We start from the raw sequence: 27,391 nt of genomic DNA, 5'->3' as shown, positions 1-27,391 counted from the left end.
GCGGAGGGCGAGCGCCGCATTCAGTCTACGGACCGTGTCCATCTGTGAGACGTGGCTGTGGTGGCATCTGCTTTGCCGTCCCTGGGTCAAGAGAGCTTGAAGGAACGGTGGATTCTGAGCTGCCCCAGCAAAGCTCAGGGCCTCTGTCCACGAAGGGAATTCTGCTCCAGAGACCCTGGGGGTCCTGCAGTCGGTGGCCCACAGCACCCAACTCACACGACCAAGGAGCAAAGGCCGAACTCCTGACATTCCCTCCATGGGAATGCTGTGGGAGGGAGCCCCACGCAGGGAAGGCCACTCACATCCCGGAGTTGGTCAGGGCAGAGGAGCAGGCCAAGAGCTGCCTGCTTTTATTGAGGGAGGCGGCATAAAAATAGAATAAATGCTTTTGACTTATTTAACTGGGTTCTCTTTATCTTAAGACCTGCATGGCAAACGGACCACATTTTAGGTGACCTTTTCGTAGAAATACTGAAAATTCAAAAACGGACTTTTAAGCATCACTGTAGGAATCTCCCACTCCCACCCATGGAGTCGGGCCTCTTCCAGGTTTTAGAAAGCTTTTTCTTTGGCTTCGTTTCCAGAACTTCAGCCTTCTTAGGGCAGAGCCCGACTAACGGCCTCCGCCTGGCCGGGAGAGGCCGACTTCACGATGCCTGGGCAGCAGGGCTCCTGGTAAGGAGGGGCGCCCTTCCTTTCCTAAGACCGGCTGGAGGTCACCTGGGTCGGGTCGCAGGACGGATTCTCTGGAGGCCGGCCATGAACCAACAATCTGGTTTGTCTAGCTGTTTGTTAACCCCTCCCCGCCCACACAAAGAAACCAACACAGCCATGATGTGGCCCTGTGCTAACTTGACTAAACACGCCCAACCCAACCCAAAGCTGGTGCCACTCGCAGCCCGGGCCTTTGAGCAGGAAGTGCTTTGTCCAGGTGACAGGTAGCAGCAGCATTTCTCAGAGCACCTTCTAGCAACCAGCAAGACTCAGCGCGCCTTGGAGCTAATTAAACCCTGTCAAAGTTGTGCCAAGAATCGCCCCTCCCCCTCCGGCCTCCTGCAAAGAGATGAGCGCCCCCTCCCTTCCGCACACACAGAAGCCATTCATCCCCGTCCTTTCTCTTCCTTGGGGCTCCCCCTCCCCCCTTTGCCGCCCCTAAGAGAGGCTTTTGAAAAGCCTGAGAGCCATAGGAGGGGGCAGGGGAGGGGGGCCAGAGGGCTGGGAATTGCAGAGCACAAAGAGGCCAGGCCCGGCTCTTCCCAGCAGGGAGACCCCCAAGCGACCCTCTCCTTAGGGAGCTGTGCCCGGAAAGCCTGTCAGCCGAGGGGCACTTTCCAAAGAGGAGAGGGAGGGCAGAGGCCTAGCACCTCATGCCAGTGTAAAATGTTCTGCCTGAAAAGCGTGTAAACACACCTGCCGTCCCAGGTCGCCGGGCAGGAACCGCTCCTTGGCACAACTGTGGCTGTTCCAGCCCGCGCAGCTGGCTCAGGGCCAAGAGAGGGCCAGGAAGTGGGAGGGGAACAAACCACACACAGCCGTTTCATTGAATCGCCTTTACTGCTCTCCCAGCCGAGGGGCCCTACGGCAGGTTTTTACAGACACTTCAAGCTATTTACAAGTCGGGGTGTAGTGTTTTCCTGCCCCCACCCGCTAGAGAGGAGTCTGGAAAGGCTAATCTGGAACAAGGTGAGCCCTGGCACAGGCCGCCCGGCAGGCCGGGGGGAAATGGACAGGGGCTTCCCCAGTAAACACAGCATGCAAAAACAAAAGAGCAGCTGGCAATGAGGACGAGAGACAAACGCCAGGGATGGGATGGCTGGATCCAGACGCAAGTAAGAAGCTGCTGGAGGAGGGGGAGCGGGGCTGACGGGGTGGGGGGAGGGGCTGCTGCAGGATGGCCTTTTCCCACCTGAATGGGGGAAGGGGGTGGGGGAGGGGTGTCTGTGCACAGAGGGCCCTGGCACTGGGTGAAAAGGCTCCCTCTCTGGCTGCAGAGACCAGGCAATGCAGGCTTCCTGAGATGGGGGGGCTGGAGGCTGCTGGGGGTGGGGGGGGGGCAGAGACGGCAGAGGCTGCTCTCAGCATGGCCACCGCGGCCTTTCCAGGCCGGCCTCCTGCCGACAGCACAAGGACGGTTGCTAGCCAGGCCTGGCAGGCCTTGCCAGGACAGTCCTGGGACTCCAGGGTGAAGAACAGCCCCACCCAAGGAGGGGCTGGCTTGCTGGTGATGGGTGGAAGGGTCAGCCTTAGGGAGCGGCCCTCTCCTGGCCACTGCTAACTAGTCCACGCTGGTGGGCTGCAAAGGGAAGTGGCGGGAGGCTCAACCGGGGGCACGAGATCCACGGCAGCCGGGAAGGAGTTGGGATGACATCCAGCAACACTAAAACAAAGTCAAGAAAGAAACAGGATGGGATGAGACAGAAGGAACCACAAATGAGGTGATGCTATCAAACAGGGTGGGGGTAGGGAGGGTAGCTGACGGCCCTCCCCCCGCTGCTGCCCTTCTCCATCAGCAGCAGGCGGGGACCTTGTAGGTGGTGGGACACCTGGGCAGGTGCGACCGCCTGTAGCAAGGCCTCCTTCCTGCTCTCGCGGCCTTCAGGGCTCACCAGAAATGGAACATGGGGGGCTAGCCCAGGAGGGGCCCCGGGGCCCCAGTTACCTCTTGAGGAGCCGACCAATGCGGGTCTCCCAGGTGGCCGACAGTGGACTTGCTAGCTCCGGAGAACCTGCTGAGGAGTTCCTGCAGGGTCAAGAGGTCGCCTTTGGTGGGCCTAGGAGAAACGGTCTGAGAGAAAGAGCAGGCGTTATGAACGAGCAGCCGGAGGAGAGGGAGCAAAATCCCGGGGGAGGAGGATCCACAGCCTTCATCAGGCGGCTTATCCAAAGACCCTCCCCAGATCCATACCACACAGGAGCACACTACCCCCCCCCAAAAAAAAGCAGAGGGGGGCACAGCCCAACCTCCTGGAGACCTTACAGCCTCCCTCCTGCAGGGACAGCACCCCAGAGATGTGGGTCTGAAGGCCGCCCCCAACCACTCGCAAGGCTAGTCTGGCCCAGGGTGCTTCATAGCCAAGACTGCCAGCCACATGCAGTAGCCCCCACCCTGCCAAGCGTCCCAGGAGACGGAGGAGTGGAGTGGAGCCCAGAAGAGGGCCAGGCTCTGCAGAGAGGCAGCTGGGGAGGAGAGCCAGAGGAGGAGCGGCAGCGGTGGGTAGGTGGGCTCCTCCGAGGGGCAGCAGCAGCAGCAGCAGCACAGCAGAATCCCTGCACTTACGGTCCAAGCGCAGAGTCGCCCCAGGTGTGGAGGGCAGCCAGCCAGGAGGTCAGTGGAGCAGCGCCCAGGAGAGTCTTGTGCCCGTCCCATGGTGGAAGGCCAGTGAAGAGAGCAGCCGAGGCCCTGGTGGAAGGAGCCGGGAGGGCAGATGTGCAGGAGATGCTCCCACCAGCCGGCCCTGGTGGAGGCACAGACAGTCTTTGCATAGGCAGGTGATCTGGAGGCACCACAGAAAGGACGAGTGAAGAAGAGGAGGAGGAGGAGGAGGAGGGCTGAAAGGCTTGGTGCCAAGCGGTGGCAGTGGGCTGGCAGGGGTGAGGGCAGGGTGGGGAGGAAAGGGGCAGGTTTCAGGGGGCCTGAAGCGGCGTGGGGAGCACTTGATGCGCCCGCATTCTCTCTCTCTCTCTCTCAATATACAAATACTGTCAGAACCATCATATATATTAATATATTAGTGTAGTCTTTTTGGTTAAAGTTTAGGCACTGCTTTGGAAGGAAACTCCGTGTTTTAAAAAAGAGCAACAGTAGTAGTAGTAATAAAAATATTGGTAGAATTAGCTGGTAGCTTGATCACATGCAGAGCGAAAGGAAGGCCATGTTATCTCAGCTTGGGAAGGGGGGAGGGGAGGAGGGAGAGGGTGCAGGGAGGGCCCTTTAGGCCACAGGCAGCTGTTTCCCGGGCAGTTCAAGAGGGGGACCATTTCCTTTCCACCCACAGCTCCCCTCTGGATAGGCCAGGGTGCCACGGAGGTCAGCTGCATCTGCACCGCTGCTGCTGCTGCTGGGGCCTGGTGCGTATCTGCGGCCGTAACTTGAGGAACTGTAGGAGGAGGAAGAGAAGGAGACGGAGAAGCCGGAGCCGGTGGCATCAAAACTTCCTCGCCTGGAGCCTGATCTGGACCCCGTTCGTGAACCTGACCGGGAGCCGGAGGTGGAACCAGAGCCGCTGACGTTGTAAGGGCTGTAATAGCCTTTGCTGGATTGTGAGGAGGCTTCCAGGAGACGGAGGCCTGTCCCTTCTTCAGTCATGCTCCTGTCCATGGCGTCCTTGTAGGAGATCTTCAGCTTGGTTTTGGGACAGGTCAAGTACTTGGAGTAAGTGTTGACATCCCGAAGTTTCTGGGCAGTGCGTGCATCGATGGTGTTCTTCTGCAAGGCCTCATCAAGCGAGACCCGTCCAGGCACCTCCGGCTCAATCAGCCCACCGGTCAGGTACTGGACTTCCAGGAAGCGCTGGCCAGCCTCATAGTACAGCCAGCCCTTCTTTAAGGCTTGGGCAGCAGACATCTTGGTCTTGGTCCTTGGATCCTCAAAGCCGTAGAAAGCCTTTTGAGCAAGGTTGATTCTGTCTACCATGATCTTGTCCACCAGGCTCTTATTAACAGCATCGGCAACAGGGAACCTCTCCCCTGAACCCGGGTCAATGATCCCACCTGTGCAGGCCTGGGCCTCCAGCAGCCGCTGGCCTGTAATGTTATCCACCAGGTTGCGGCGCATGGCTTCCGTAATGGATACTTTTTCCAGAGTATCTGTGTCCAAGATGCCAGCAATTGGTCCAGTCTCTTCGTCGGGATCGCTCCAAGAGGTCAGCTGGGGTCTGGCATGAGCAGGACTTACGGAATAGGAAGAGGAGGAGCCCACAGAGGAAGACCTGGATCGGAATCCACTTACATTGCCAGACAACATGTCTGCAAACTCCGTAATGGACAAGGTCCCTGAGCGATATTGGTCCAGGGCGGACTGATCGATCAGGCCTTTGGCCAAGGCATCATCTATGTCGTACTGCCGTCCTGACCTCCGGTCAATGATCATGGACTTGACCACCCCATCAGAGGAGGAGATGGTGATTTCCTCCCATTCACATTCTTGTTCCGAGAGCTCCAGGTATGTCTGGTGGTCAATGAGGCCTTTGCGGTAGGCTTCATACACGGACATTTCCTTCCCGGTCTCTGGGTCCACGATCACCACCCGGCGCTTGCGGACAGAGGACTTGGAGGAGGTCTTCCTCTCCCGCTTCTTCTCTTTCAGCGGCAGCAGGCACAGCCCAGTCTCGGGGTCCGTGATGCACCTTTCCATCAGCTGCAGGTAAGTCAGGTTTTCCTCGGTGTTCGGATCAAAGAAGCCCTTGGTGTCATCACTTGGGTCCAGCAGGATTTCATTCATTTCCTCATCAAAAAGGCCTCTCTTGTACGCCACTTCAACCGGCAAGCGGTGGCTCTCCTCGGGATCAATAATGCCTCCTGTAGCAATTTGAGCTTCTAGCAAACGGATCCCATGATCTTTCAGGATCAGCCCTTTCTTCATGGCTTGGAAAAGGGATATTATCTTGCCCGAGTAAGGGTCCTTGTAACCTATCACTGCCCGCTCGGCTGAAAGCAACTTGTCTTTGAACTCGGGGCCTACAATGCCCATGCGCACTGCTTCCTCCACGGTCAGCTTGAGACCCTTGATGGGGTCAATGACATAGCCGGTGGCCGCCTGGGCCTCCAGAAGCTCAAAAGCTGTCCCTGGCCGGAGAATGCCTTTCTTCATGGCTTGATATACAGACAGCCTTTCCTTAGTTGAGTCCATGTAGACTCCAGCAATACAGCTGGTGCCCTCTAAGAACTGCTGCAACTTTTTAGAGACCTCCTCCACTGAGGTGAGGCCTTCCTGGAGTCGCTGGGCAGTGGCTTCGTCCATGACTTTGGATCGTACCAACTCCTCCACTGTGATCTGCTTCCTCAGCCCCCTGAAAGTCAGCTTCCGAGTGTCACAGAGGGATAGCAGGAGGCAGCCTGTGTTCTCATCCTTCTTACACCGCTTGAGGATCTGAGCGTAGCTGAGCTTTTCATCTGTGGAGGGGTCTATGTAGCTGCGGATCTCACTGGGCTCAGAAAGTCTGTCAAAAGTCTCCCTGTTGAAGTAGCCACGTTGATAGGCAATCTCTAAGGGCAAGTGAAAGCCCAGGTATGGGTCTATAATCCCTCCTGTGGCCAACTGGGCATCTAGCAATCTGAGGGCTTCTTCAGATGGGATGAGGTCCTTCTTCATGGCTTGGAAGAGAGAGATTTTCTGCTCGCTGTAAGGATCTCGATAGCCTGTCACAGCTCTTTCGGCAGATAGAAGTCGATCGTGCATTTCTGGGCCCACCACCCCTTTTCTCACTGCCTCATCTACCGTAAGTCTGTCGTTCTTCATAGGATCAATAATGAAGCCGGTGGCAGCCTGGGCTTCCAGCAAGGACCGAGCAACTTCAGGGCTAATCAGTCCCTTTTTGAGGGCCTGGTAGATGCTGAGCTTCTGCTTGCTGGAGGGAATGTGGATGCCAGCAATACAGCCGGTCCCATAGAGGTATTTCCAGGTGGTCTCTATCTCTAGAATCTCCTGGATGGTCTTGGAGCCCTGCTTCAGCGCATTAAATACCTCCAGAGAGATTATCCTGGCCTCGTAGAGGTCTTCGGCAGTGATGCGGCGCCTAACGTAGTCATAGGAGGTGACGTTTTGCTGGTGGACAATCTCGGTTTTTTCTATAATCTCAATGATGATGATGATCATGCGTTCCTTCGTCAGGTTACCTAAACGGAACTCCTCCATCAATTTTTTACGTTGCTCTTCAGGGAGCAGATTAGAGTTCATAATTTCCCAGAGGGACATGGAGGAGCCAGCAAGCTCTCCTGTTGGAATGTCAATTTGGGTTTCTTCAAACATCTTCTTGGTTTCTGCCTCAGTGTACACTTGAGTTCTCTCCACCACTGCTGGCCGTTCAGGCTGCTTCAAAGGTAGGAGACAAAGGCCCGTCTCGGGATCCTCAAAGCATCTCTCTTTCAGCTGCAAGTAGGTAAGATTCTCCTGGGTGTTGGGGTCAATGAAGCCCCGGGTATCATCTGATGGATTGGAGAGAGTCTGGTTGATCTCTTCATCGAAGTAGCCTCGCTTGTAGGCCACCTCCACAGGGACACGGTGGCTGTGCACGGGATCTATAATGCCCCCTGTGGCAATCTGGGCCTCCAGCAGGCGGATAGCATGCTCCCGGACAATCAGCCCCTTTTTCATAGCCTCAAAGAGGGAGATGGTATTCCCAGAATAGGGGTCTCTGTAGCCAGTGACGGCCTTCTCAGCAGAGAGCAACTTTTCATGTAGCTCTGGTCCCACAAGGCCAGCTTTCACCGCTTCGTTGACGTGCAACCTCTGGTTCCTTATTGGGTCCACCATAAACCCGGTGGCTGCCTGGGCCTCCAGGAGGACAATTGCTGTGCTGGGCAGGAGCAGATTCTTCTTCAGCGCCTGGTAAATGTTCAGCTTCTCCTTGCTTTTTTCGAGATAGATCCCGGCAATGCAGCCACTCCCTTTCAGGTATCTCCTCACCGCATCCACTTCGGTGATGTCCTTCACTGCCTTCTTTCCTGACTTGAGCTGTTCGTACTGCTGCTTGCTGATGACCTTGGACTCAAGCAGTTCACTAGCAGGCACTGGTGCTCGGAGGCCACTGAAGGTCAATTTTTCTTGTTTTTTGGCCTCGCTCTCTTCAACTATTGTGATAATTATCTTAATGACCTTCTCAATGGTGACTTTGCCAGTCTTGAACTGCCGTATCAGCTCTCTCCTCTGCTCTTCAGTCAGATATTCTGAGTGGATCAGCTCCCAGACCGTCACTGTCTTGCCCTTTTGGCTGCCAGTGGGCACTTCAACGGTGGCCTTATCAAAGGATTCTTTGAGGGCACTGTCTGAGTAGAGCTCCTCCTGATGACGCCGTATGGCCTCATCTGAAAGGCAGAGCAGGTGGAGGCCTGTCTGCTTATCCACTTGGCACCTGTCCAGCAGCTGAGCGTAAGTGAGGTTTTCTTGGGCATTGGGGTCATAGTACAGCTTGACCTCGTCAGCCGGATCAGACAAGGCCTTGTTCATTTCTTTGCTGAAATAGCCCTTTTGGCAGGCAACTTCAAGAGGGAGGCGATGGCTGTGCACAGGGTCAATGATGCCTCCAGTGGCAAGCTGAGCATCTAGGATCCGGAGCCCCGTGTCCCTAGGAATGAGATCTTTCTTCAGCGCTTGGAAAACAGAGACTACCTGCCCCATGTAGGGATCCTTATAGCCGATTACAGCCCTCTCTGCAGAGAGCAGCTTCTCGTGAAGCTCAGGGCCCACTATTCCTGCTCGGACTGCTTCATCCACAGGAAGCTTCTCATTCCTCACGGGGTCAATGACATGCCCGGTTCCAGCCTGGGCCTCCAGAAGGATCAGGGCCGCCTCGGGTTTCAGCAGGTTTCTTTTCATTGCATCTGCAAGAAGTAACTTTTGACCCGTTGACTCTACCAAGATGCCTGCAATGGTGCCAGTACCTTCCAGGTACCTTTTTATGGCATCCATATTGGCTACCTCCTTCACGGTCTTCTTCCCTTGGTGCAGCTGATCGTAGAGTTCTTTGTTGAGGATTTTGCTCTCCAGCAACTCAGCTGCCGGTACTGCTGCCCGGAGTCCTTCAAAGCAGAGTTGGCTTTTCTTCTCACTCTCTTCGACAACCGTAATTATGATCTTAATTATCTTCTCCACAGTGATTTTTCCAGTCTTGTACTGACACAGGAGCTCCCGCTTCTGCTCCTCAGTGAAATACTCGGAGTTGATGATCTCCCAGATGGTGACGGTCTTTCCCTGGAATCTGCCAAAGGGAGGAGAGACGGTGGCTTTCCTGAACACGTCCTTGGCCTCCTGATCGGTACAGACCAGCTCCTGTCCTCTGGATGCTTTGTCTGTCAGCGGCAGGAAGATTAGCCCGGTCTCGGGATCAGTCACGCACCTTTCCATCAGCTGCAGGTAAGTCAGGTTCTCCTGGGTATTGGGGTCAAAGAAGCCTTTGGTGTCATCTGTGGGGTCCGAGAGGACCTGTTGCATCTCCTGATCAAAATAGCCTCGCTTGAATGCGATGTCCACAGGTAGGCGGTGGCTGTTGACAGGGTCGATGATGCCGCCGGTGGCAATCTGGGCCTCCAGGAGCCGAATCCCATGGTCCTTAACGATGAGGTCTTTGGTCATTGCCTGGAAGAGGGAGATCTTTTCACCTGTGTAGGGATCCTTGTATCCAGTCACCGCCCTCTCAGCGGACAGCAACTTATTGTGCAGCTCAGGTCCAACCACGCCTTCCTTTACTGCCTCACTGACAGAGATCCTCTTGTTCCTCAGGGGGTCTATCATGAAGCCGGAAGCTGCCTGTGCTTCCAGCAGGATGAGGGCAGTGCCCGGGCTGAGGATCTGCTGCTTCATGGCCTGGTAGATGCTCATCTTCTCATTGGTGGGCTTGATCAGGAGCCCCGCGATGCTACTGCTGCTGCCTTGCAGGTACTTCCTGATCTCCTGCATCTGGGACAGCTCCTGCACAGACACCCTCCCATGCACCAGGTCCTCCCAGGTTTCTGGGCTCAGGATGCCAGCCTCTGCCAGTTTCTTGGCAGGAACCTTCTGTCGGATGCCATCGAATGCCAACTCGGGTTCACCATTTTGAGAGACACCGTCAAGCATGTCTTGGCCGTTAGGCAGAGCCGTTACTGTGGACACGGCCACCTCCTGAGGAAAGTCATCAGTCTGGATCATGATTTCTCGGGTCTGAGCAAGAGCAGCCTGTTGCTCCTCCTGCAGCTGCCTCAGTTTCTCCCGGAGCTTTTGGTTTTCCTCAGCTAGAAGCTTCTCCTGCTGCTGACGCTGCTTCTCCAACTCCTGGAGCTCCTCCTGCTTGCGACGGACATTCTTCTCCGCTTCAGCCTGCTTCTCCCGGGCATCCCTGAGGGCGGCTTCCAGCTGCTCCTTCTCCTGCTCCATCTGCTTCTGCTGATGTTCCTGCTCAGCCTTCAGGCTTTGAGCTTTCTTGACCTCCTCCTGGAAGAGGTTCTCCAGCTTGGCCTTTTCCTCCTCCACAAATCTCTCCTTTTGCAGGAGGACGTCCTTCTCCGACAGGAAGGTCTGCTGAAGCAACTGCGTCTCCTGGCGGAGCTGCTCCTTCTGTGCAGTCTGCATCTGCATTGGGAAGAAAACAAAGTGACAGATCAGCCAGACAGCAAAGGAGGAGAAAGCGGGGAGAGTCACGCAAAAGGCAGGTGTCAGTGGCATCACTGGCAACCTCTCAGGCCACTACAGGAGGAAAGAAATCTCCAGGGAAGAAGTACCTGTTGTACCGATGTCACGGAAGCAGAAGAAGGGAGATGGGGCCGTTTTCATATCATTTATGAAACACTGCCCTGTTCTTTGGGCATCGGAGGGACTCTCTATGGACTGAGTCCGAAAGGAGCTTTCCCAGAGGAGAAAACTGGTGAAATGCGGAGTGGGTTCGGTGACCTGTTCCCAAGTCCATGGCCAGTTCATAGAACTCCTTCTGTTTGGGGTCTCAGAGCAAGAAATCCCTCTTATGCCTTTGCACAACCACCCTTAATGGGCCGGCTGCTGCCACCTGTGTGGGGTCACCTTCCACACTTGAAAGAGAGCTTTGTCCTTTCTGCCCGGGGGTGGGCACCGCTTGCGGCAGAGATCTGTGGAAGCCCCTCCCCAAGGAACCCTCCCAACAGGTGCCATGGGAGCCTCGCCAGACCAATCCCAGGAGGGCATCACCAGTTAATGAGGCAACACTCCACCCGCTCAGCTGCCTTCCCGCCCTCCCTCTTCTCACTTGCCATTCCCACTTCTGCCAACATTCAAGCAGACTCTGACCGAAACAGTAAGAAGCAGTTGTTGAATCAGGGAGACTCCAGATTAGCCTCTGTGCTTTGCACGCTCTAGTTCAACAGTACACAGAATCAATTCACCTAACGTCCTCCTTTGCTTTCTTGATGCAAAGAGGATTCCCTTCAGAAATGATGTACCATCTCAGCTGTGAGAGTACACAACCAGCCACTTCCTAAAGTACAACTTACCACGACAGTCATCTAACAAGCAGAGGACACTCGGTCATTAGTACTGACCTGCGAGCAGCAGGGAACGTCTTCTCAAGTCTACCAGGGAAGCAACAACATCTCCTCCTCCTCCTCTCCTCCCCAAGGCTATTGAGGGAGACCGGTTGATGCTCACACAAACACACAGCCTGGATCCTGCAGTAGGGCAGGTGCTTGTGGCAACAGGGGTGGGGTGGGGGTGTGTGGTCCACTGCATCTGCACTGTTATCCATCCCGTGGAGTGGCACCCCTCCCTCCTGCCTGAAGCCTCCTCTGCCAGGAGGCTGTGGACTAATCGACTGGCTGGGGCTGATGGGCCTGGCTCAACCTGGGGGACGGGGGAATATGTGGGGAGCCACAACCAGAGCAGGTACCTCTTCTGCCTTCTGCTGCAGCAGCTGGGCTTCCCGCTTCAGCTTCTCTTTCTCCATCTCCATCTCAGCTATAGCCTTTCTCAGCCTGTTGGCGTCTTGGTCGCTTTGCTGCCTCTGGATCTCCAGGGTCTGCACCAGGGTCACCTTCTCTTGAGTGGACAGCTCCATCTGGTGCAGCTTCCCGCTGATCTCCTCAGCCTGCTTCTTGAACCGCCTGGCCTCTTCCTCCGCCTTTGCCTGGGACAGGCTCAGCTCGGTGACTTGCAGCTTTAGCCGCTCAGCCTCAGCAGTGATCTGCAACTGCCGCTTGCGTTCGGCCTCCAGGGTCTTCTGGAAGCCCTCCGTCTCCTCCTCCAGCTGCAGCCGGATCTGCTCCTTGTCCTCCTGCAATTTCCGGGCGTGCTCCTGAGCCAGGTCCTTCTGCTTCTGCAGCACCTCGGCCTCGGCCTTCAGCTGGGTGGCTTCCTGGATGGCTTGCATCTTCTCTCTCAGGATCTTTTCCGCCAGCGCCCGCTGCTGGGCCAGATCCTCCTCTGCCAGCTTGCGCAGGCGGGCGGCCTCCTGGGCTTCCACGCTCAACCGGGCAGCTTCCTCGGCCACCTGCTTCATCTTCTCAGCTTCCTCAGTGAGGATCTTCTGCATGTTGTCCTTGTCCTTCATGATGAGCAACTTGTTCTCCTCCTCGATGCGGATTTTCAACTTGATCAGCTCCTCCATTTGAACCTTCACCTTGAACAGCTCCTCCTCCACTTGGACCTTCTGCTTCATGGCTTCGGTCACCTCCTCCTTCAGCCGCTGCTGCTCCTCCTCCAAAAGGCTCTTCTGATGGTCTGTCTCCTCCAGTTGCAGCTTGACCTTGGTCAGCTCCTGCTCCACCTGGGCCTTTTGCCGCAATGTCTTCTCTGCAAACTTTTTGTGCTTCTCCATCTCCATGTCGGCCGCCTGCTTCTGCTTGAGGGCTGCCTGTTCCGCCTGGGCTCGCCTGGCTGCCTCCAGCTCAGCCTCCTTGCGGAGCTTCTCCGCATCCTCCTGGGCCCTGGCTTTGACTTGGGCCTCCTCCTCCGCTCGTTGCTTCATGCGCTCAGCCTCATCCACCAGCTGCCGGGACAAGGTGGCCTCTTGCTCTGCCTTGAGGCGGGCAAATTCTGCTTCCTCGGCTGCTCTCTTGGCTTTCTCAGCCTCCTCCTTCAGCCTGTCCAGGATGGACTGCTCCTGCTGTCTGGTCTGCAGCAACTCCTGCTCCTTCTGTTGCACGACGGCCAGGTGAGCAGCCTCTTCAGCAGCGATCTTCTTCTGGGCCGCCTCCTGGGCCAGCAGGATCTGTTTCTTCGACTGGCTTTCCGCCAACTCCTTCTGCTTCTTGGCTTCCTCCACCTTGGCCTTCAGGCGCTCTACCTCTTCCAGAGCGGCTTTGCGCTGTCTGGCAGCTTCCTGCTCAGCAGCCAGGGTCTTCTGGAGCTTCGCTTCGGCCTCTTTGCGGCGGTTCTCCTCTTCCAGGGCCACCTGGCGCAGCTTCTCACCCTCTTGTTCCGCTAGCTCTTTGCTCCGCTGAATCTCCTCTGCGCTCTGTCTGATCTTGTTGAGCTCCAGTTCCAGGTCTGCCTTGCCCACGGAGGCTTTCTCAAAGTTGATCTTGAGGATGCGAATCTCCTCCTCAATGATGCGCCGCTGCCTTAGGGTTTCGTTGACAACGGTCTTCTGCCTCTCTAGCTCACTCTCGGAGGACTTCTTCAGCTGCGCAATCTTCTCCTCTATGTTGTGCTTGTGCTGGGCTGCCTGCTCTTCCAGGACCCTCCGCTGGTAAGCCTCGTCCTCTGCTAGCCGCCTCAGGCGCTCGTTCTCAGCCTCCTTCTCCTTCAGGGAAATTTCCGCTTCTGCCTTGAGGCGTGATGCCTCATTGATGGCCGCCAGTTTCTCTTTGAGGATCCGCTCAGCCTCTGCTCTCTGCCGAGCAGCCTCCTCCTCGGCCAGCTGCCGTTGCCTCTTGGCTTCCTCAGAGAGGACGCGCAGGCGGCCTGCCTCCTCTGCCAGCTCCCGCAGCTTAGAGGCTTCATCCTCCAAGATCTGCTTGGTCTTCTCACTGGCGGAGAGTGACTCTGCCTCGGTCCTGGCCTTGCTTTCCAGCAGAAGCTCCATTTCAGCCCGCAGTTTGGCCAGCTCCTCCTCCAGCTCCTTACGCTTCTGGACGGCCTCGCTGACCTCACTCTTGAGGCGGAAGAGCTCTTCTTCCAGCAGCAGCCGCTGCTGCTCCCCGTTCTCCATCTCTGACTTCAGGCGGATCAGTTCCTGCTCAGCTAGGAACTTCTGCTGGGCTGTGCCCTCGGCCAGCTTGCGCTGCTTCTCCAGCTCCTCCTCGGCCAGCTCCTTCTGGCGCAGGGCTGACTCCTCTGCCTTGGTCCGTTTCCGGGCTTCACGCTCGGCGTCCTCCTTCTGCTTCTCTGCCTCCTCCTGGGCCAGGGACTTCTTGTGTGCCACCTCCTCTGCTTGCAGCCGCAGTCGGAGTGCCTCGTTGGCCTTCTGCTGCCATTTTTCCAGCTCCTTCTCGGCCTCCTCCTTGGCCCGCTCAGCTTCCAACTGCTGTGTCCTCAGGCGCTCGGCCTCCTCCTGCATGTAGGTGAGGGTGACATGCTCCTGCTTCAGGGTCAGCTCCAGCTGGGCTGTCTTCTCGGCAAAGGAGAGGCGCCGGCTATGCAAGTCTGCCTCAGCACTCTTCTGGGCTGCCTCCCGCGCGACCTGGATCTGCCGTTCTTTCTCCAGCTCCGCCTGCTTCATCCGGCGCTCAGCCTCCTCGGCCTGTGCCCGGAGCTGCTGCAGGTCTTTCATGGCCTTCTGCTTCTCCTGCGCGGCTCGCTGCTCCGCCTGCACCTTCTCCTGCAGCTGCTCCTCTGCCTCTCGCTTCTTTTGGGCCTCGTCCTTGACTTGCCTGCGCAGGCGCTCAGCCTCCTCCTGGGCGGCTTTTCTCTGCTGCTCGGCTTCCTCCGCCCGGGCCCTCAGAGCCTGCAGCTCCCCTTCCGCCCCGGCCTTCTGCTTCTGCGTGGCTTCCAGCTGCAAGCGAATGAGATGGATCTCCTCTTCCACCTTCCTGCGGCTGATCTCCACCTCCTCGATCAGCTTCTGCTTGGTCAAGATCTGCCTGTCGGAGCTGAGCTTCATCTGCAGCAGCTCCTCCTGGATGTTCTGCTTCTGCTGCTCAGCGTCCATGGCTGCTAGCTGCCGCCGGCTGACCTCCTCCTGCATGCGCTGCTGCAACTCCTTGGCCTCCTCCTCAGCCTGAGCCTTGGCCTTGGCGTGGGCCTCGGCCAGCTGCCTCTGCTTCTGCAGCTGGGCCTCCACCTCCGCCAAGCGCTTCCTCTCTGCCTCCTTCAGCTGCTCCGCTGCTTTCTATGGGGAGGGGCGGAGAGGAGGGGAGGGGGAGAGAGAGAAAGATCACAAGAGCAGATGGGAGGGCTGGTCTTTGGGAAGGGGGCAAGGGGCAGCAGGCAAGGAAGCAGGCAGACCCACATTCTGAGAAGCACCAACGGACCGATGGGCACCAGAGACAAAGCAAACTCAAGACCAATGAGCCACAAGAGCACACCTCCACCATGCGCAATGCGCTGCCACCACGCAGCAGAACGTCCAGCAGACCGGGAGTCCGAAAGCTCAGGGGTTGGGGGTGATCCAGCCCAGGGACACGTGAGGGGCAGCCACCTCACAACAAGAGCAACAGTCACAACGCCCCGCTCCTCTGTCCTCAGCACATAAGACCATCCCGCTCCCTCCAAGGAGACTGTAGGGGAGGCAGATGACCATTCACACGTATCCAGGCCAGGCAGCACACCAAGCGGGCTGGAGACCTTACAGGCGGGCAGATTGAGGTGACCCAGCAGAAGACCTTCCCCCCAGCGCCTCCTCATCCTTCCCTCTCACCCAGTGAGCCCTCCATTCCCCCCCTCCCCCAAGCCGCATGATCAGTGCAGGGCCACCAGTGGGGAGGAGAGTGCAAAGGTGGGAGAACATGCAGATGGAAGGAGTACCTGGTGCCAAAGGTGCGACTGCGGCTGTTGCTGCCTCCTCTGGAGGTTAACCCTTCCTTAGAGCCCCACCAACACCAACCTGCCCCCAGCAAGCCAGGCAAAGTAGCTTGGCTTCCGAAGGGCAGAAACCAAGAGTTAGAAAGGGGAGCACAGCAAATCCAAGGAAAAGGGGGCGGGGGAGGGCAGAAGCAGCCCCAGGCAGAGCAGGAGGGAGAGCAAGCACAGCGGGCAATCTTCCCGCAGGGCGGTGATGCCCACGCAGCCAGGCTCCCGTGTGGGGCCACAGACTGCCAGGGGAGGGTCAGGGAAGCGGAACAGCCTGCAAGAGGGAGCAGCCCCCCACCCAGTCCATCCAGAGGCAGCCGAGCCATGCTGGGCCCACCCCAGATCCCTTACCTCCTCTTCCTCCAGCCGCCGAAGAGTCTCTGTAATGAACCTGATATACTGGCTGGTCAGTGTGGTCAGCTCGCTATATCGAGTCCTCAGGTCAACATACTGCAAGGCCAAAGGGGGGTGGTGGTCAGAGCAGCCCTAATGGCCTCTTCCTCCCAAGCAAAGTCGGCAGGCAGGGGCAGCTGGCACCACCACAGCAGCTCGGCTGCTCCCCGTCTGTGCAGCACCTCCATCTCAAGGGAAGCTGCTGCCGCCCCAGAGCAAGGCCCCCAGCTCTGACCAGGAGCTCCCCATCGGGCTACGGTGGCGGGAAAACGCTTCCCTTCTAGAACCTCTGTCCCTGCTCCCAGTGCCCTCCCCAGCGCCCTCCAGGGCCCCCCCTCACCTCCTGGATGATGCTGTCCGAGGCAGACTGGACTTTGGGCTTCTTGGCAGGAGACGAGACGGGCTCCACCTGGGCTTTGTAGGTGACCAGCTGAAGTTCATAGTCCTTCAAAGGAAAGAGGGGTTGGGCTGCTGCTGGAACCCTCCGAGCCCAGGCGGGGGAGCCTGTAGAGCCGGCCCCTCCAGCAGGCCCGCCTCCCTGCCACACACCTTGATGGCATCGATGTACTGTTTGGCCAAGCGGTGGCTCTCCTCCACCTTCTCCCGGTTCTGCTCACACTCTTCCAGGAGTTTCTGGGGGAGGAGAGGCAGAAGGAGTAAGCGCCCCCCCCCCCGCTCAAGGCCCACAGCACAGGGGGGGCACAAGGAGGTCCTCCTCGGAGGGAAGTTCTGCACAGGGGAGTCCCGGAGGAACAGGTAACAGCTCCCCCCCCCCCCAGCAGCTAGTAGGGAAGCTCCGGGGCCAGAGACAAGGCCAGGGTGGGGGGTGGGCCTTCAGACTCTCGGCCAGAAGGAGGAGCGGCTCTCTGATCCAAGGAACCCGATTGGTGGGAAGCCCCATCGCTCCCCCTTCTCCGGTAGGTACGGCTGCAAAATTCAGGCCATTGGTTTGTTAAACGGCATAAATCCTTCAGCTACACACAATAATTGAAACCTCTTGGTAGGCCGCACTCAGGTTACCCCTCCCTTGGCAAATGCTAGCCAGGCCCAGGCCTGATGCGATGGGACCCCTCCCCCTCCCCCATCCCCAGGCCTCCCCTCAGCCTTGCCAGCCCTCCCACGGCTGGGCCTCAAGGGGGCCTCCGCCGTCCCCCAGCCAGGCCCTGCCTCCTCTCGGCCGAACTCACCTTCTCTTGCAGCAGCTGCTCCCGCACCTGCTGGCTGCTGGTGATGGGCACGGCCTGGAGGCCCTCCTGGCGCTGGCGGGCATCCTGGATCCATTCCATCAGCCAGCTGTAGCTGTTGCGGTAGTAGCGCAGCTGGCGTCCCAGCTGGTCCAGTTCCCGCTGCCGCAGGTCAATCTGGGCCAGGATAGCCTGCCAGCGGTCGAGGAGCTGCTGCACACGATCCCGGTACCGGTCCAAGTCCAGATCCCTCTCGCTGTGGCCTCTCACCATCCGCTCATTCACCTCGCTGGCCGTGGCCAGGTCCGCTTCCAGGGCACTGAAGACCGGTTGGTGCCCCTCAACCTGCCCACGCAGCCTCTGCAGGACGAAATGTAGGGTGAGTGGGGGGTCAGGGTGGCACGAGCCCTTGCGAGCCAAAGGCGGCCCAAAGGCCTCTCCCCCTGGCAGGTGTGGGTCCAGCCGGTCACCTTGAGCTCTGCCTTGGTGGCCTCAACAGCCTTGAGGTCAGACGGCACAGTTTGGACATCTTTGAGTTGCTCCTCATAGCCCTGGACCAGCCCCTCGGCCCCCTGGGTGCTACGGATGACCAGGTTGATGGTCTTCAACCTGCAGGAGAGGTGGATCGACTCAGACACGGCAGCTGGACAAGGCACCCATTCAACACAACAGCGTTCAGTGTAGAGAAAAGGAAGGTTTTATACTTGGGCAAGGAAAACAGAATGCACAGGTGCAGGTTAGAGGAAACCTGGTTCCACAGCACTAACTGCCAGGGGGATCTTGGAGTCCAAGGGGGCAATCGCCTAAATGTGAGCCAGCAGCCCAAAGAGCCAACGCAACCCTAGGTTGCATTAACAGAGGGATACAATCAAGATCACGTTAGCAATAGCAATAGCGCTTAAGACTTATATGCTGCTTCACCGTGCTTTCCAGCCCTCTCTAGCCACTATTTACAGAGCCAGCCTCTTGCCCCCAACAATCGGGGTCCTCATTTTACCCATCTCAGAAGGATGGAAGGCTGAGTCAACCTTTGAGCCTGGTGGGATTTGAACTGCCAAATTGCAGGCAGCCGACAGTCAGCAGAAGTGGCCTGCAGTACAGCACTCTCACCACTGTGCCACCGAGGCTCTTAACCGAATGTTAGTTACTTTCTTTAAATGTCAACTACTTTAAGTACTTAATTATTACTTAACTGAATGTTAAGTACTAATACCACTTTACAAAGCCCTAGTAAAACCACACCCAGAGTACCGCATCCCGTTTTGGTCACCATATTATAAAAAAGTTGTTGAGACTCTGGAAAGAGTGCAGAGAAGAGCAACCAGGACGATGAGGGGACCAGAGGCCAAAACATACAATGAATGGTTGCAGGATCTGGGCCTGGCTACTCGAGGGAAGAGAAGGACATGATAGCAGTCTTCCAATATTTGAGGGGCTGCCCCAAAGAAGAGGGTCAAAGCACAGGAAGGCAGGACAAGAACAATGGAGGGAAACTAATCAAGAAGCAACCCAGAATTAAGGAGAAACTTCCTGCCAGTCAGAACAATTTAGCCAGTGGAACACGTTGCCTTCAAAAGTTGTGGATGCTCCAACGTTGGAGGCTTTGAGGAAGAGACTGGACAGCCACTTGTCCAGAATGGTAGGGGGTCTCCTGCCTGGGCAGGGGGTTGGACTAGAAGACCTCCAAGGTGCCTTCCAACTCTGTTATTCTGTTAACCGGGGGTGCAGTTACGCCAGGGGTCTGGAAGTGGCTATAAACCAAAGTTTGCTAAGCAACGTTTGGCCTCCACGGGATAGAAGAATTAGCCCACTTCCTCTTTAAAAGCCAAGGAGGAGCAGAAACATCAAAATGGCCACTTAAAAATCTTGAGTTCGCTGGATGTTGAAAGGACACGGAGACTCAGGGAGAGCCGCCTCTAACCTGGAGGGCGCTTACCGCAAAGGCCCTGTGCTGCGAGCGACACAGACGGCTGAAGGGAACAAGCCGCTCAGCCAAAGCGCACACCTGTCCCCTGGGGCAGAGGGCTGGGGCCCCCGATGGGAGGTGGGTCAGGGGTCTCCAGGATTTCCCTGCTAGGCTCTCCCAGTCGCTGCTGCTGGGCCTTGGAATAAGAACACGGGGGGCCAAACCCACCTCCCTCCCTCCCTCGGGCCCGTGTTAAGGACCACCTACTTCTCCAAGAAAATGCTGGAGAGGCTGTACACCTGGCCCATCTTCTGCAGCGTGATATCCAGTTCGGAGTGCAGCAGGGGGGCCGAACCGGCCTGCTCTGGCTGAGCCAGGACCTGCTCCGTCTGGGCACTCACTTTGCCCAGGTTCTTCTGGAGGTTTTCCAGCTCCAGGTGGATCTCCTGAGGGGACGGGAGGGGAGGCACATCAGGGACCCAGGCCAGGAAGCCCCGAGGACAGGCCGTGACCCCTTCTCCTGAGGAAAGGAGAGCGCCCCTCTCCCGTTTCAAGGTGGGAAGCCGCTCCGTGGCCACAGCAGGGCAGCCTCTGCTTCCCCCTCCCCGGACTGGGTCTCGGGCAGGACAAGGGTCTCCCCTCCGGTGCCCCAGGGCAGAGTCCAGAAGAGACGGGCAGCTTCTGCAGCTGGGCTGATCTCAAGGCAAGAGAAGCCAAACCTGCTGGTCGCTGATGCGCTGCACACATTCCTTTATGGGGTCTTGGTCAAGCGGAGAGCGGATTTTGTGGATGGTGCGGGATTCGCAGCCTTCCAGCTGCAGGCGGATGTCCTTCAGCTGGGAGATGAAGTTCCTGCACAGCGACTCCTCCTGTTCCCCTGTCACCCCACAAACCAAGCCTGGGGTTAACGGACACCGGCAGCGCCGCTGGCTGCAGCTCCGTCCAGAGGGGAGCAAGGACGGGCTGCCAAGGCCACCCAGGGGGCCCCGGGGAGAGGCCTGACCTGAAACCACAGCGCAGGCCCAAGGCTTGCCAGGGGCCCCAGGCCTTACCTTTCTCCAGCCCACGCAGCAGCATCTCGTACTTCTGGGTGCAGATGGTGTAATCGCGCTCCGCCTGCAGCCGGTCGTCCGGATGGAAGTTCTGGGAGTCCTGGCTGTCGCGCAGGAAGTCCTGGTAGTGAGTCTCCAAGCTGCGCAGCGTCTGCCGGTAATCCTCGGGGGGCATCGTCCGGAACTGCGAAGGAGACGTCTTGTTGGGGGAGTCCAACAGAACGTCAGTCTCTCAAGATCTCCCCCGGGCAACCTCCGAGCCCCAGCTGACCAGCCTGTGGCCCCAAAGGGGAGGGGCTGCATTCCCTCCACCCCCACCTGCCGCAGGGATCGCCAAGACAGCCCTCTCTGCAAGAGGCGCCCGGGCAAAGCTGCACCCTCCTTGATGGACAGGGGAGGCGGCACCAGGGGGTCCCTTGGCCCACACCAAGCAGTGGAGCTCAGGGGGCCACAAGGGCTGGCCAGGGTGCACCTGCTGTCCCCTCTGACCCACCCTGCCTGACCTCCTGAGCTCTACCTAGGCTGCGGTGAAGAGGCAGGAGGTGCCCGGAGGGCACAAGCCCCCGAAGACCCTCTGCACTAACGGCGCTGTCCCCAGCACGATTCAAAGGAGCTGGTCCTCTAAGGGCCCCTTGCCTGCAACCCCCCCTCCCTTCCCTGAGAAGCCCCCCCCCCTCTGCAGGTGGCCTTGCTGGTGGGGGCTCCCTGGGTGGTGGGCCTTTAGGAGGGGCTTCCGCCCTTCCCCCTTCCTTGGGCTGCTTGGGAGATCAGTAGTAAGGAGGGTCCCCCAGAAGGGCCCAGGGGCTCCCCCGGGCTCTCAGCCGCCTCTTCCCAAGAGGGGGCAGCAGCACCCCACACCCCCTGCCCCCCCCGGGGCCACTCCAGCCAGCCCAGGGGACCCGCTGCTGGATCGGGCTTGCCAGGAAAGCTGCCCTCGGGGGGGAAGGAGGGAATCTGGGTCTCACAATGAGGAGGGACCAGGTCTGGATCTGCTGGGTCTCCCTCTGCAGCAGCTGCCAGGAAAGCAGGCTCTTCATGTTGAGGTGCAGCTGGTGCCAAGTGCTGAGCAGCTTCTGGTGCCCCGTCTCCAGCCTAAAGGGACGTGGGGGGAGCGGGGAGGTCAGGGCAGGGGCTGCATCTCTCCAGGCTGGGGGGTGGGAGGAGGAGGAGCCCTGCCTGGCCCCACACCCGGGGGGCGAGGGGGGGCACGACGGTCTGTTGAAGAGGGGAGGGAGCCTTTCCTCCCACCCCGGAGCCCAGGGGAGAAGCACGTACCTCCCCACGGCCTCCAGGGCCTCCTTGTTGGGTGGGGGGATCAGGAAACAGATGGAGGGGGCGAGGGACTCCTTGCCGGCTGCGTTCAAGACCTTCCACTTGTAGGGCTGGGCGTTGCTGAGGAGGGTGCAGGGGTCCCCCTTACGCACGGTGATCTGAGGGTGGAAGGGGAGGGCAGCTCACTGACGCAGCCCAGGGGCGGCCCCCCTCCCTGCACCCTCCCACGGCCCCCCTCCTCACTCACCTCCATTTGCTTGTAGTCGCAGACGGCCTGGAGGGGCAGCCGTCCCCTAAGCGGGGGGCTTGCGCTGCGCGGCTTCAGCTGGACAATGGTCTTGGCCCGGTTGGCCAGCCCAGCCAGGTGGCTCTGGTACTGGGTCAGGTGGTCTTTCTCCTCCTGAAGCGGGGGAGGGGGAGGCAGGGGGAGCCTGGGTAAGTGAGGGGGAAAGAAGGCTGCTGGGCCAGGGGAGGGGCCTCTCCCACCCACCCGCCCTCACCAGGGCGTCCTGCAGCAGGTCCTCTAAGCGAGTCACGGTGATGGAGCGGTCGCAGGTGTACTTCTTCTTCATCACCTCCTGAGTCTTGCGCAGAAACTCCTCCGCTTCCTTTACGTCAGAAAAGAACTGGGGGGAGGAGGAGGAGGGTGATGATTGACGCAGAGTCCTCTGGGGTTCTGTGCCCCCACCCCTTCGCCAGAGGGAGCCAGAAGGACAAAGTCTGGCCGGTCTCGGACAGAGTCCTGCTCTTCTGCTCGGCTGCTCGAGACTCCCCCGCCCTTCCTGCAGGTCTACCTGGAAGTAGCTGCTGTTCTCCTTCAGGTGGGCCTCGATGCAGCAGCAGAGTTGCAGGAGCCAGCTCCACTGAGTCTGCAGGGCCGCCTGGAAGGCCTGCAGGGAGAAGCAGAGGAGATGGCGGGGAAGCTGAGCTAGCAGAGGGAGGCCAGGGAGCCCTTCCCACGCCCCCGGGCGCCCGCTTGGGGGGGGGCCGGGGGAGCGGTCATCTGACGAGGGCTCCTCGTGATTCAGCCGTGACTGCTGGCCCTTCCCCTCACCGCACCCACCTCCACTGTCTGTCTGGCTGGGTGATCCTCCCGCAGCAGCCGGTCGCCCGTGCTCTGGATCTCCTTGACCCGCCGCTCCCGCAGCTCCAGGTCTCTCATCAGGCCCTAGAGGGGGGCAGAGCCCAGATCCGGGGGTCAGCCGGGGCCTGGCAGCCGGGCTCCTCGCTCGGGGCCAGAGGGGGAGGGCGACTTTTACCGAGTAGCTCTCCTTCTTTGCAGCCATGTTGCTGTTGCGCTCGCTCCAGTCGTAGTTCACCTCCTCCTCCTCCTTCTCATTCAGCCACATCAGCTCTTTGGTGGCCGCAGCCACGAATGCCTGGAGGCTCTCCAGGTGCCGCAGTCGGGCCTTGGAGGAGCTCTGCAAGACATGGACCACGGCGGCTCATCCCAGCACCCAGTGTCCGGGGCAAAGAACCCCAAGGTGCCCAATGCTGCTGCACCCCCAAGGGGGCGGAGAAGCGAGGTCTCTGCCTGTGCCCCCTCTGCTGCCCCGACCCTCCCGGCCATCTGCTCACCAGCAGCTTCTCGTACTGCATGTCCAGCTTGCCAAGGTAGTCCCGGTATGAGGTCTGTGGACCAGGAGAGAGCTGGGCCTACAGTGGGCAAAGGAGAGCCATGAAACCCCCCGTGTGCAGACATGGTAGCCCTCTCCTTCAACAAGCCTTGCTGGGAGGCTGGCATTCGCGGACCCCCAGGCCTGGCACCCCCTCCCCTGCCCTGTATACCTCGTCTGCCCGGGCTCGCTCAATCTTGGGGCGGAACTCCTCGATGGAGCGGTGCAGTCCCCGGTGGCTGCCGAGCTGCGACTCCACCGTGGGCAGGTCCACTCCCCATTCAGCTGCATTGAGACGGGCCTGGTTCTCTTCCACCCAGGCCAGCAGATCTTGCAGGTAGCGCAGGGTGACATCGTCCAACTCCGGCCGCAGGTGCTGCGTGACTGGCACGGACACTTGGACTGTCCCAGATTTCAGGCGCAAGTTGTACTCGGTGCGGATGGCCACAAGGCGCTCGTGCAAGCGGTAAACCCTGCAGAGGGGGGGAATGCTGTGCTACAGACAGGGGTCCGTGCAGGGAAGACAGCAGCCGGAGGTCCCCCCTTCCAGGCCCAGGGAGAGTGGCTGCTGCTGTCCTGCAGAGGTTGGAAACTGTAGTGGGCAGCTCCCACCACCAGAGGGCAGTACCTACAAAACTTGCTGGCCGTGTGTGTGTGGGGGGGGTGTCCGTGTGTTCTGAGGGGCAGAGGCTCCCTTGCAAGGGAGTCCTAAGCCCATAACTTCAGGGCAGCAGCAGCAGCACTCTCCCATGCAAAGACTGCCCCCCCATGTGGGGGGAGGGTAGGAGCATTACTACCTGCGATACATCTGCTCGCCCTGGGGGTGGCGCCCATCCTTGAGGGCCTGCACATCGTTGAAGAGCAAGCGGATCATGGCCTCGGCCTTGTCCAGGTCCCGCTCAATCTCCGCCAAGTGCTGGGACGCCTTACCTGCATTCAGCAGGCGGATGTCCTGCAGGAGGGAAGCAAGGACCCTGAGCCGGGCAGAGCCCCAGGCCAGACCCTCCCGCCCACCCCTGGCCCCGGGGCTCCAGCGGGAGCAGGGCAGAGCGCCTCCCTCTCACCGACTGCAGCAGGGTGTCCGCCTGGTTGAGCTGCTCCTCACAGAGGCCGGACTCCATCTGGAGTTTGCTGACGATGCGCTGTAGCCGTTCCAACCTGGGAAGGCAGGAGGGCAGCGAGAGGGAAGAAGTGAACGGGGGTCCCGGCCAGCTCCCTCCCTGCCGGAGGGAGACAGCCTAGCTGTCCCAGGCTGCCTTGGCTCACTCTGCCTGCCCGCCCAGATGCTTCCTGAGGAATACAGCCGGGGGGACGGGGGACGGGACGGACGGGGCGGGTGGTGAGTCACCAGCCGTGTGTTTCCCATTAGGGCTGGGCCGGGCCGGCTGCGGTTGGGAGGGAGCCGCTGCCCTCCTGCCTGCCGGGCTCCCTCTGCCTCCCCAGGAAGAGGAAGGGCCAGGCTCCGGCCCCTGCCCCTCCCCCCCTCCCTCTGGGTGCTCTGCCAGGCGCTTGGGCTTGCCTCTCAAACTCTGAGCGCAGCAGCTTCTCCCTCTCCAGGATGGCCACGTGCAGCCTGCCCCACTCCTTCTCCACGTCCAGCGGGTGGTAGCCCGGAGGGATCTTCAGTTGCCCACTTTGCACAGCAGCCTGGGGGAGCCGGAAGCAGGTGGGAGCTGCTGAGGGCAGCCCCCAGAAGGCCACCCCGCCCTCCCTCCGGCCCCACCAGGGCACCACGGGGGCAATTGGAGCTCACCTCCAGAGACTGGAAGATCACCTTGGAGCGGCTCTTGTCAGCCTCTTTGGCGGGCAGCTCCATCTCCTTGAATTTCAGGAACTGGTGCCACAGGATCTGCGGGAGAAGGCGGCAGGGGATGGTGGGGAGGGCCCACGGGGTCCTGGGGGCGGCCCAGAGACTCTCCGGGGGGCAGAGCTGGCCACAGAAGGGGACTCCCTTGCCCAGGAGGGGGGACCAGGCCTGCCCTCAAGAGGCGGCGGCTGCACCCAGCCAGAGGGGGAGGCGGCCCAGGACAGAGCCCCCACCTCGATCTCCTCGTAGCTGGCAGGGAACTTCCTCTCCTCAAAGGTCACCGTGTGGTGCTGTATCCACTGCAGAAGCAGGCTGACCACGCCGTAGTATTCCTGCCAGCGCAGCTGCAGCTCCTGGGGAGGCATGAGGGAGAAGGTGGTGGGTGCGGAGGTCGCACCCCGAGCCCACAGGCCGCCCAGGCCTCCCCACCCCATGCCCCCCAACACCCACATTGGCTTTGATCCCATCTGGCACGTCCGGCACTCGCGGCATGGCGTCGTAGAGGGAGGACACGTAGGTGATGATGGACTTCTCATCCGGCTGGGGCACATCCACGTCTGGGAAGGAGGAAGTGGGGAGGGAATGCTGTGCTGCCCTTCCCAAAGGAGCCCCCCCCCCCACGCCCTGCCCATGGGGCAGCCCATCCCGGTACCTTCCGGGTCCAGGAGCCGCGTCACACCCAGGTCGTGTTCCGCCACCGAGAAGGCCTGCTCCAGGTTCTCCACGTTGCTCTGATGGTAGACTTTGTTCATGTCAATCAGCATTGGCCTGCAGAGGAGGGGGCTGCGGTCAGGGATGCCCCAGGAAGTGGGCTGGGCGTCTGCTGGGAGCAGTGGCCACGCCTGGGGCTGGACGGGCCCTGAAACTGGCCTGTGGCCCTCCATGAGAGGCTCCTGAGAGGCCCAGCCTCTCCTGGGTCCCCGGCCCTGGGTCCCCTGGGGGGTCTTCCAGAGGCCGCATTGCTGTGGCCTGGAGCCTCTGCTCCTTCAAATAGGGAGCACAGACATAGCTGGAGTGATCAGCTTCCCAACAATTAGAAAAACCCAAGGCTCCAGTCCTCAAGGCCTGCCGCAGTACTGTGTGTGTGCGTGTCCGTCCATCCCCGAGACAGGACACCATGAGCCAGGCGGAGCATTTCCTGCTTCCTTGACCCCCTCTGAACGATCGCTTGCAAGCCCACTTCCCCCAACCCATCCCGGGATGAAGAATCCCAGCCCCACCCCCTTCTTAGGGCACAGGACCAAACGGAGAGCCGGGTCCTGCAGGCCCCCGAGCCCAAGGCTCCTTGCGTGGGAGGGGTCCCACGGCGCGTCCGCAGCCTGGAGCAGGCCTCCTCATGACTGAGACGCTGCCCTTTCAGAAGCAGCCTGCTGGTCCTCACGGGCATCACAAGCTGCCCCTCTGGCCCCCCTCCCTGGCCTTGACTCGGAGGGGGCGCTGGGTGCCAGCAGGAGTGCCAAACCCCTGCCCTCCACCAGCTGAGAGGGGGAGAGAGGGTCCAGGCCCACCCCTGCCCTATTGCTCAAGGACCCCTTCCCCCCTTCCCAAGCAGGGCGGCCTGCGGTTGAGGCCACTGGCCCAACCGCCACGGATTCCTCCCGGGTGCAACCCTGCAAACCTGCCCACTCACCCCCTGCCCCGCCCCTTACTTGTGCCTGTGGATGACGGCGTTGAAGAGACGGCCGTCGCGCCAGCTGGAGGTGAAGTTGTCGCAGCGCAAGCCCTGGTACCCCTCCACCATGCGCTGTGACCACAGCAGCAGCTTCTCTTTGGCCGTCATGTCCTCCGACTGGCCAGTCACCTGGATGTCCGAGATCTTGGAGGAAAGAGGGACCGCCTCAATCCGGGGGTCTGCCGGAAGTTGCTGACCATCTGGGATGGCCCCTCCCCCCACCCAATGGGCTTGAGAAGCCTTTCAGTCAAGGCTGGGCCACTCTTTGCGCCCAGGCCTGGGACCGCCCACCAGCCTCCTCGGAGCGGCCACGTGCCTCTCAAGAGAAGGGCTACTTCCCTGCCGCCCCTGGTGGCCGCAATGCCCCCCCCAGGCCAGGCGCTGGTTCTCCCTGGCAGCCTTGGAGGGCACCTTGGCAGCCTTTAGAAAGGGCCTGCCTCCGTAGCGGCCCCTGCCCAGGCGCCCTCCTGAGCAAGAGCCAGCCCTGCATCCGGGGAACGCCAAGGCCTGCCTGCCCCCCCCCCCGCCCAACCCGCCCAGGCCAAGCCCTCGGTGGAAAATCTCGTATCCCGAAGCGACTGCTGGGTGAGTCAGCCCCACAAACCGCAGCATCCTGTTCCCTCCCAGCCACAGCCCACATTCCTTCCCTCCCCCAGGACCCACTCCTGGGATGATCCTCACTTACTCCCCCTGCCACCTACCCCCACGCCTGCCCCTCCCACCCCAGTCTTCTGAGCGGCGCCCTCCCTGCCCAGCCTCCGAAGGGAAGGGCAACCCCAGGGCCTTGGCCCATCTGAACGCCTGCTGCTTTGGGGAGAAGAAGAGGGGCGGGGGAGGCTTACAAGAATCTGGCCCCCAAGTGAGGGAGGGAAGAGGGAGGGG

General features: G+C 59.8%; 1 protein-coding gene across 1 annotated transcript in view; it reads right to left on the bottom strand.

Moving 5' to 3' along the window:
• Positions 1 to 1,535: 1,535 nt before the first annotated feature.
• The window catches only part of PLEC (plectin), a 46,502-nt gene continuing 20,646 nt past the window's right edge, over positions 1,536 to 27,391 (bottom strand). The window contains exons 8-36 of the mRNA XM_087931910.1: positions 26,487 to 26,653; positions 25,490 to 25,605; positions 25,288 to 25,394; positions 25,071 to 25,190; positions 24,784 to 24,879; positions 24,550 to 24,677; positions 24,095 to 24,188; positions 23,828 to 23,982; positions 23,203 to 23,503; positions 22,993 to 23,070; positions 22,674 to 22,835; positions 22,478 to 22,582; positions 22,209 to 22,304; positions 21,915 to 22,040; positions 21,662 to 21,814; positions 21,418 to 21,572; positions 21,108 to 21,234; positions 20,143 to 20,326; positions 19,810 to 19,967; positions 19,358 to 19,536; positions 17,655 to 17,793; positions 17,188 to 17,544; positions 16,550 to 16,633; positions 16,341 to 16,445; positions 15,959 to 16,057; positions 11,547 to 14,927; positions 3,278 to 10,264; positions 2,660 to 2,785; positions 1,536 to 2,377 (exon numbers count right to left, since the gene is read on the bottom strand). Of these exons, the coding sequence (XP_087788036.1) occupies positions 3,932 to 10,264; positions 11,547 to 14,927; positions 15,959 to 16,057; positions 16,341 to 16,445; positions 16,550 to 16,633; positions 17,188 to 17,544; positions 17,655 to 17,793; positions 19,358 to 19,536; positions 19,810 to 19,967; positions 20,143 to 20,326; positions 21,108 to 21,234; positions 21,418 to 21,572; positions 21,662 to 21,814; positions 21,915 to 22,040; positions 22,209 to 22,304; positions 22,478 to 22,582; positions 22,674 to 22,835; positions 22,993 to 23,070; positions 23,203 to 23,503; positions 23,828 to 23,982; positions 24,095 to 24,188; positions 24,550 to 24,677; positions 24,784 to 24,879; positions 25,071 to 25,190; positions 25,288 to 25,394; positions 25,490 to 25,605; positions 26,487 to 26,653 (13,305 nt within the window). The 3' untranslated portion in view covers positions 1,536 to 2,377; positions 2,660 to 2,785; positions 3,278 to 3,931. The remainder of the gene's footprint in view (positions 2,378 to 2,659; positions 2,786 to 3,277; positions 10,265 to 11,546; positions 14,928 to 15,958; positions 16,058 to 16,340; positions 16,446 to 16,549; positions 16,634 to 17,187; positions 17,545 to 17,654; positions 17,794 to 19,357; positions 19,537 to 19,809; positions 19,968 to 20,142; positions 20,327 to 21,107; positions 21,235 to 21,417; positions 21,573 to 21,661; positions 21,815 to 21,914; positions 22,041 to 22,208; positions 22,305 to 22,477; positions 22,583 to 22,673; positions 22,836 to 22,992; positions 23,071 to 23,202; positions 23,504 to 23,827; positions 23,983 to 24,094; positions 24,189 to 24,549; positions 24,678 to 24,783; positions 24,880 to 25,070; positions 25,191 to 25,287; positions 25,395 to 25,489; positions 25,606 to 26,486; positions 26,654 to 27,391) is intronic.

The sequence above is a fragment of the Pseudonaja textilis genome, chromosome 3 (assembly GCF_049901715.1).
Source record: "Pseudonaja textilis isolate UNSWEBS1 chromosome 3, rPseTex1.2, whole genome shotgun sequence".
Classification (NCBI taxonomy): domain Eukaryota; kingdom Metazoa; phylum Chordata; class Lepidosauria; order Squamata; family Elapidae; genus Pseudonaja; species Pseudonaja textilis.
This window is presented reverse-complemented; position numbering and strand designations above follow the sequence as displayed.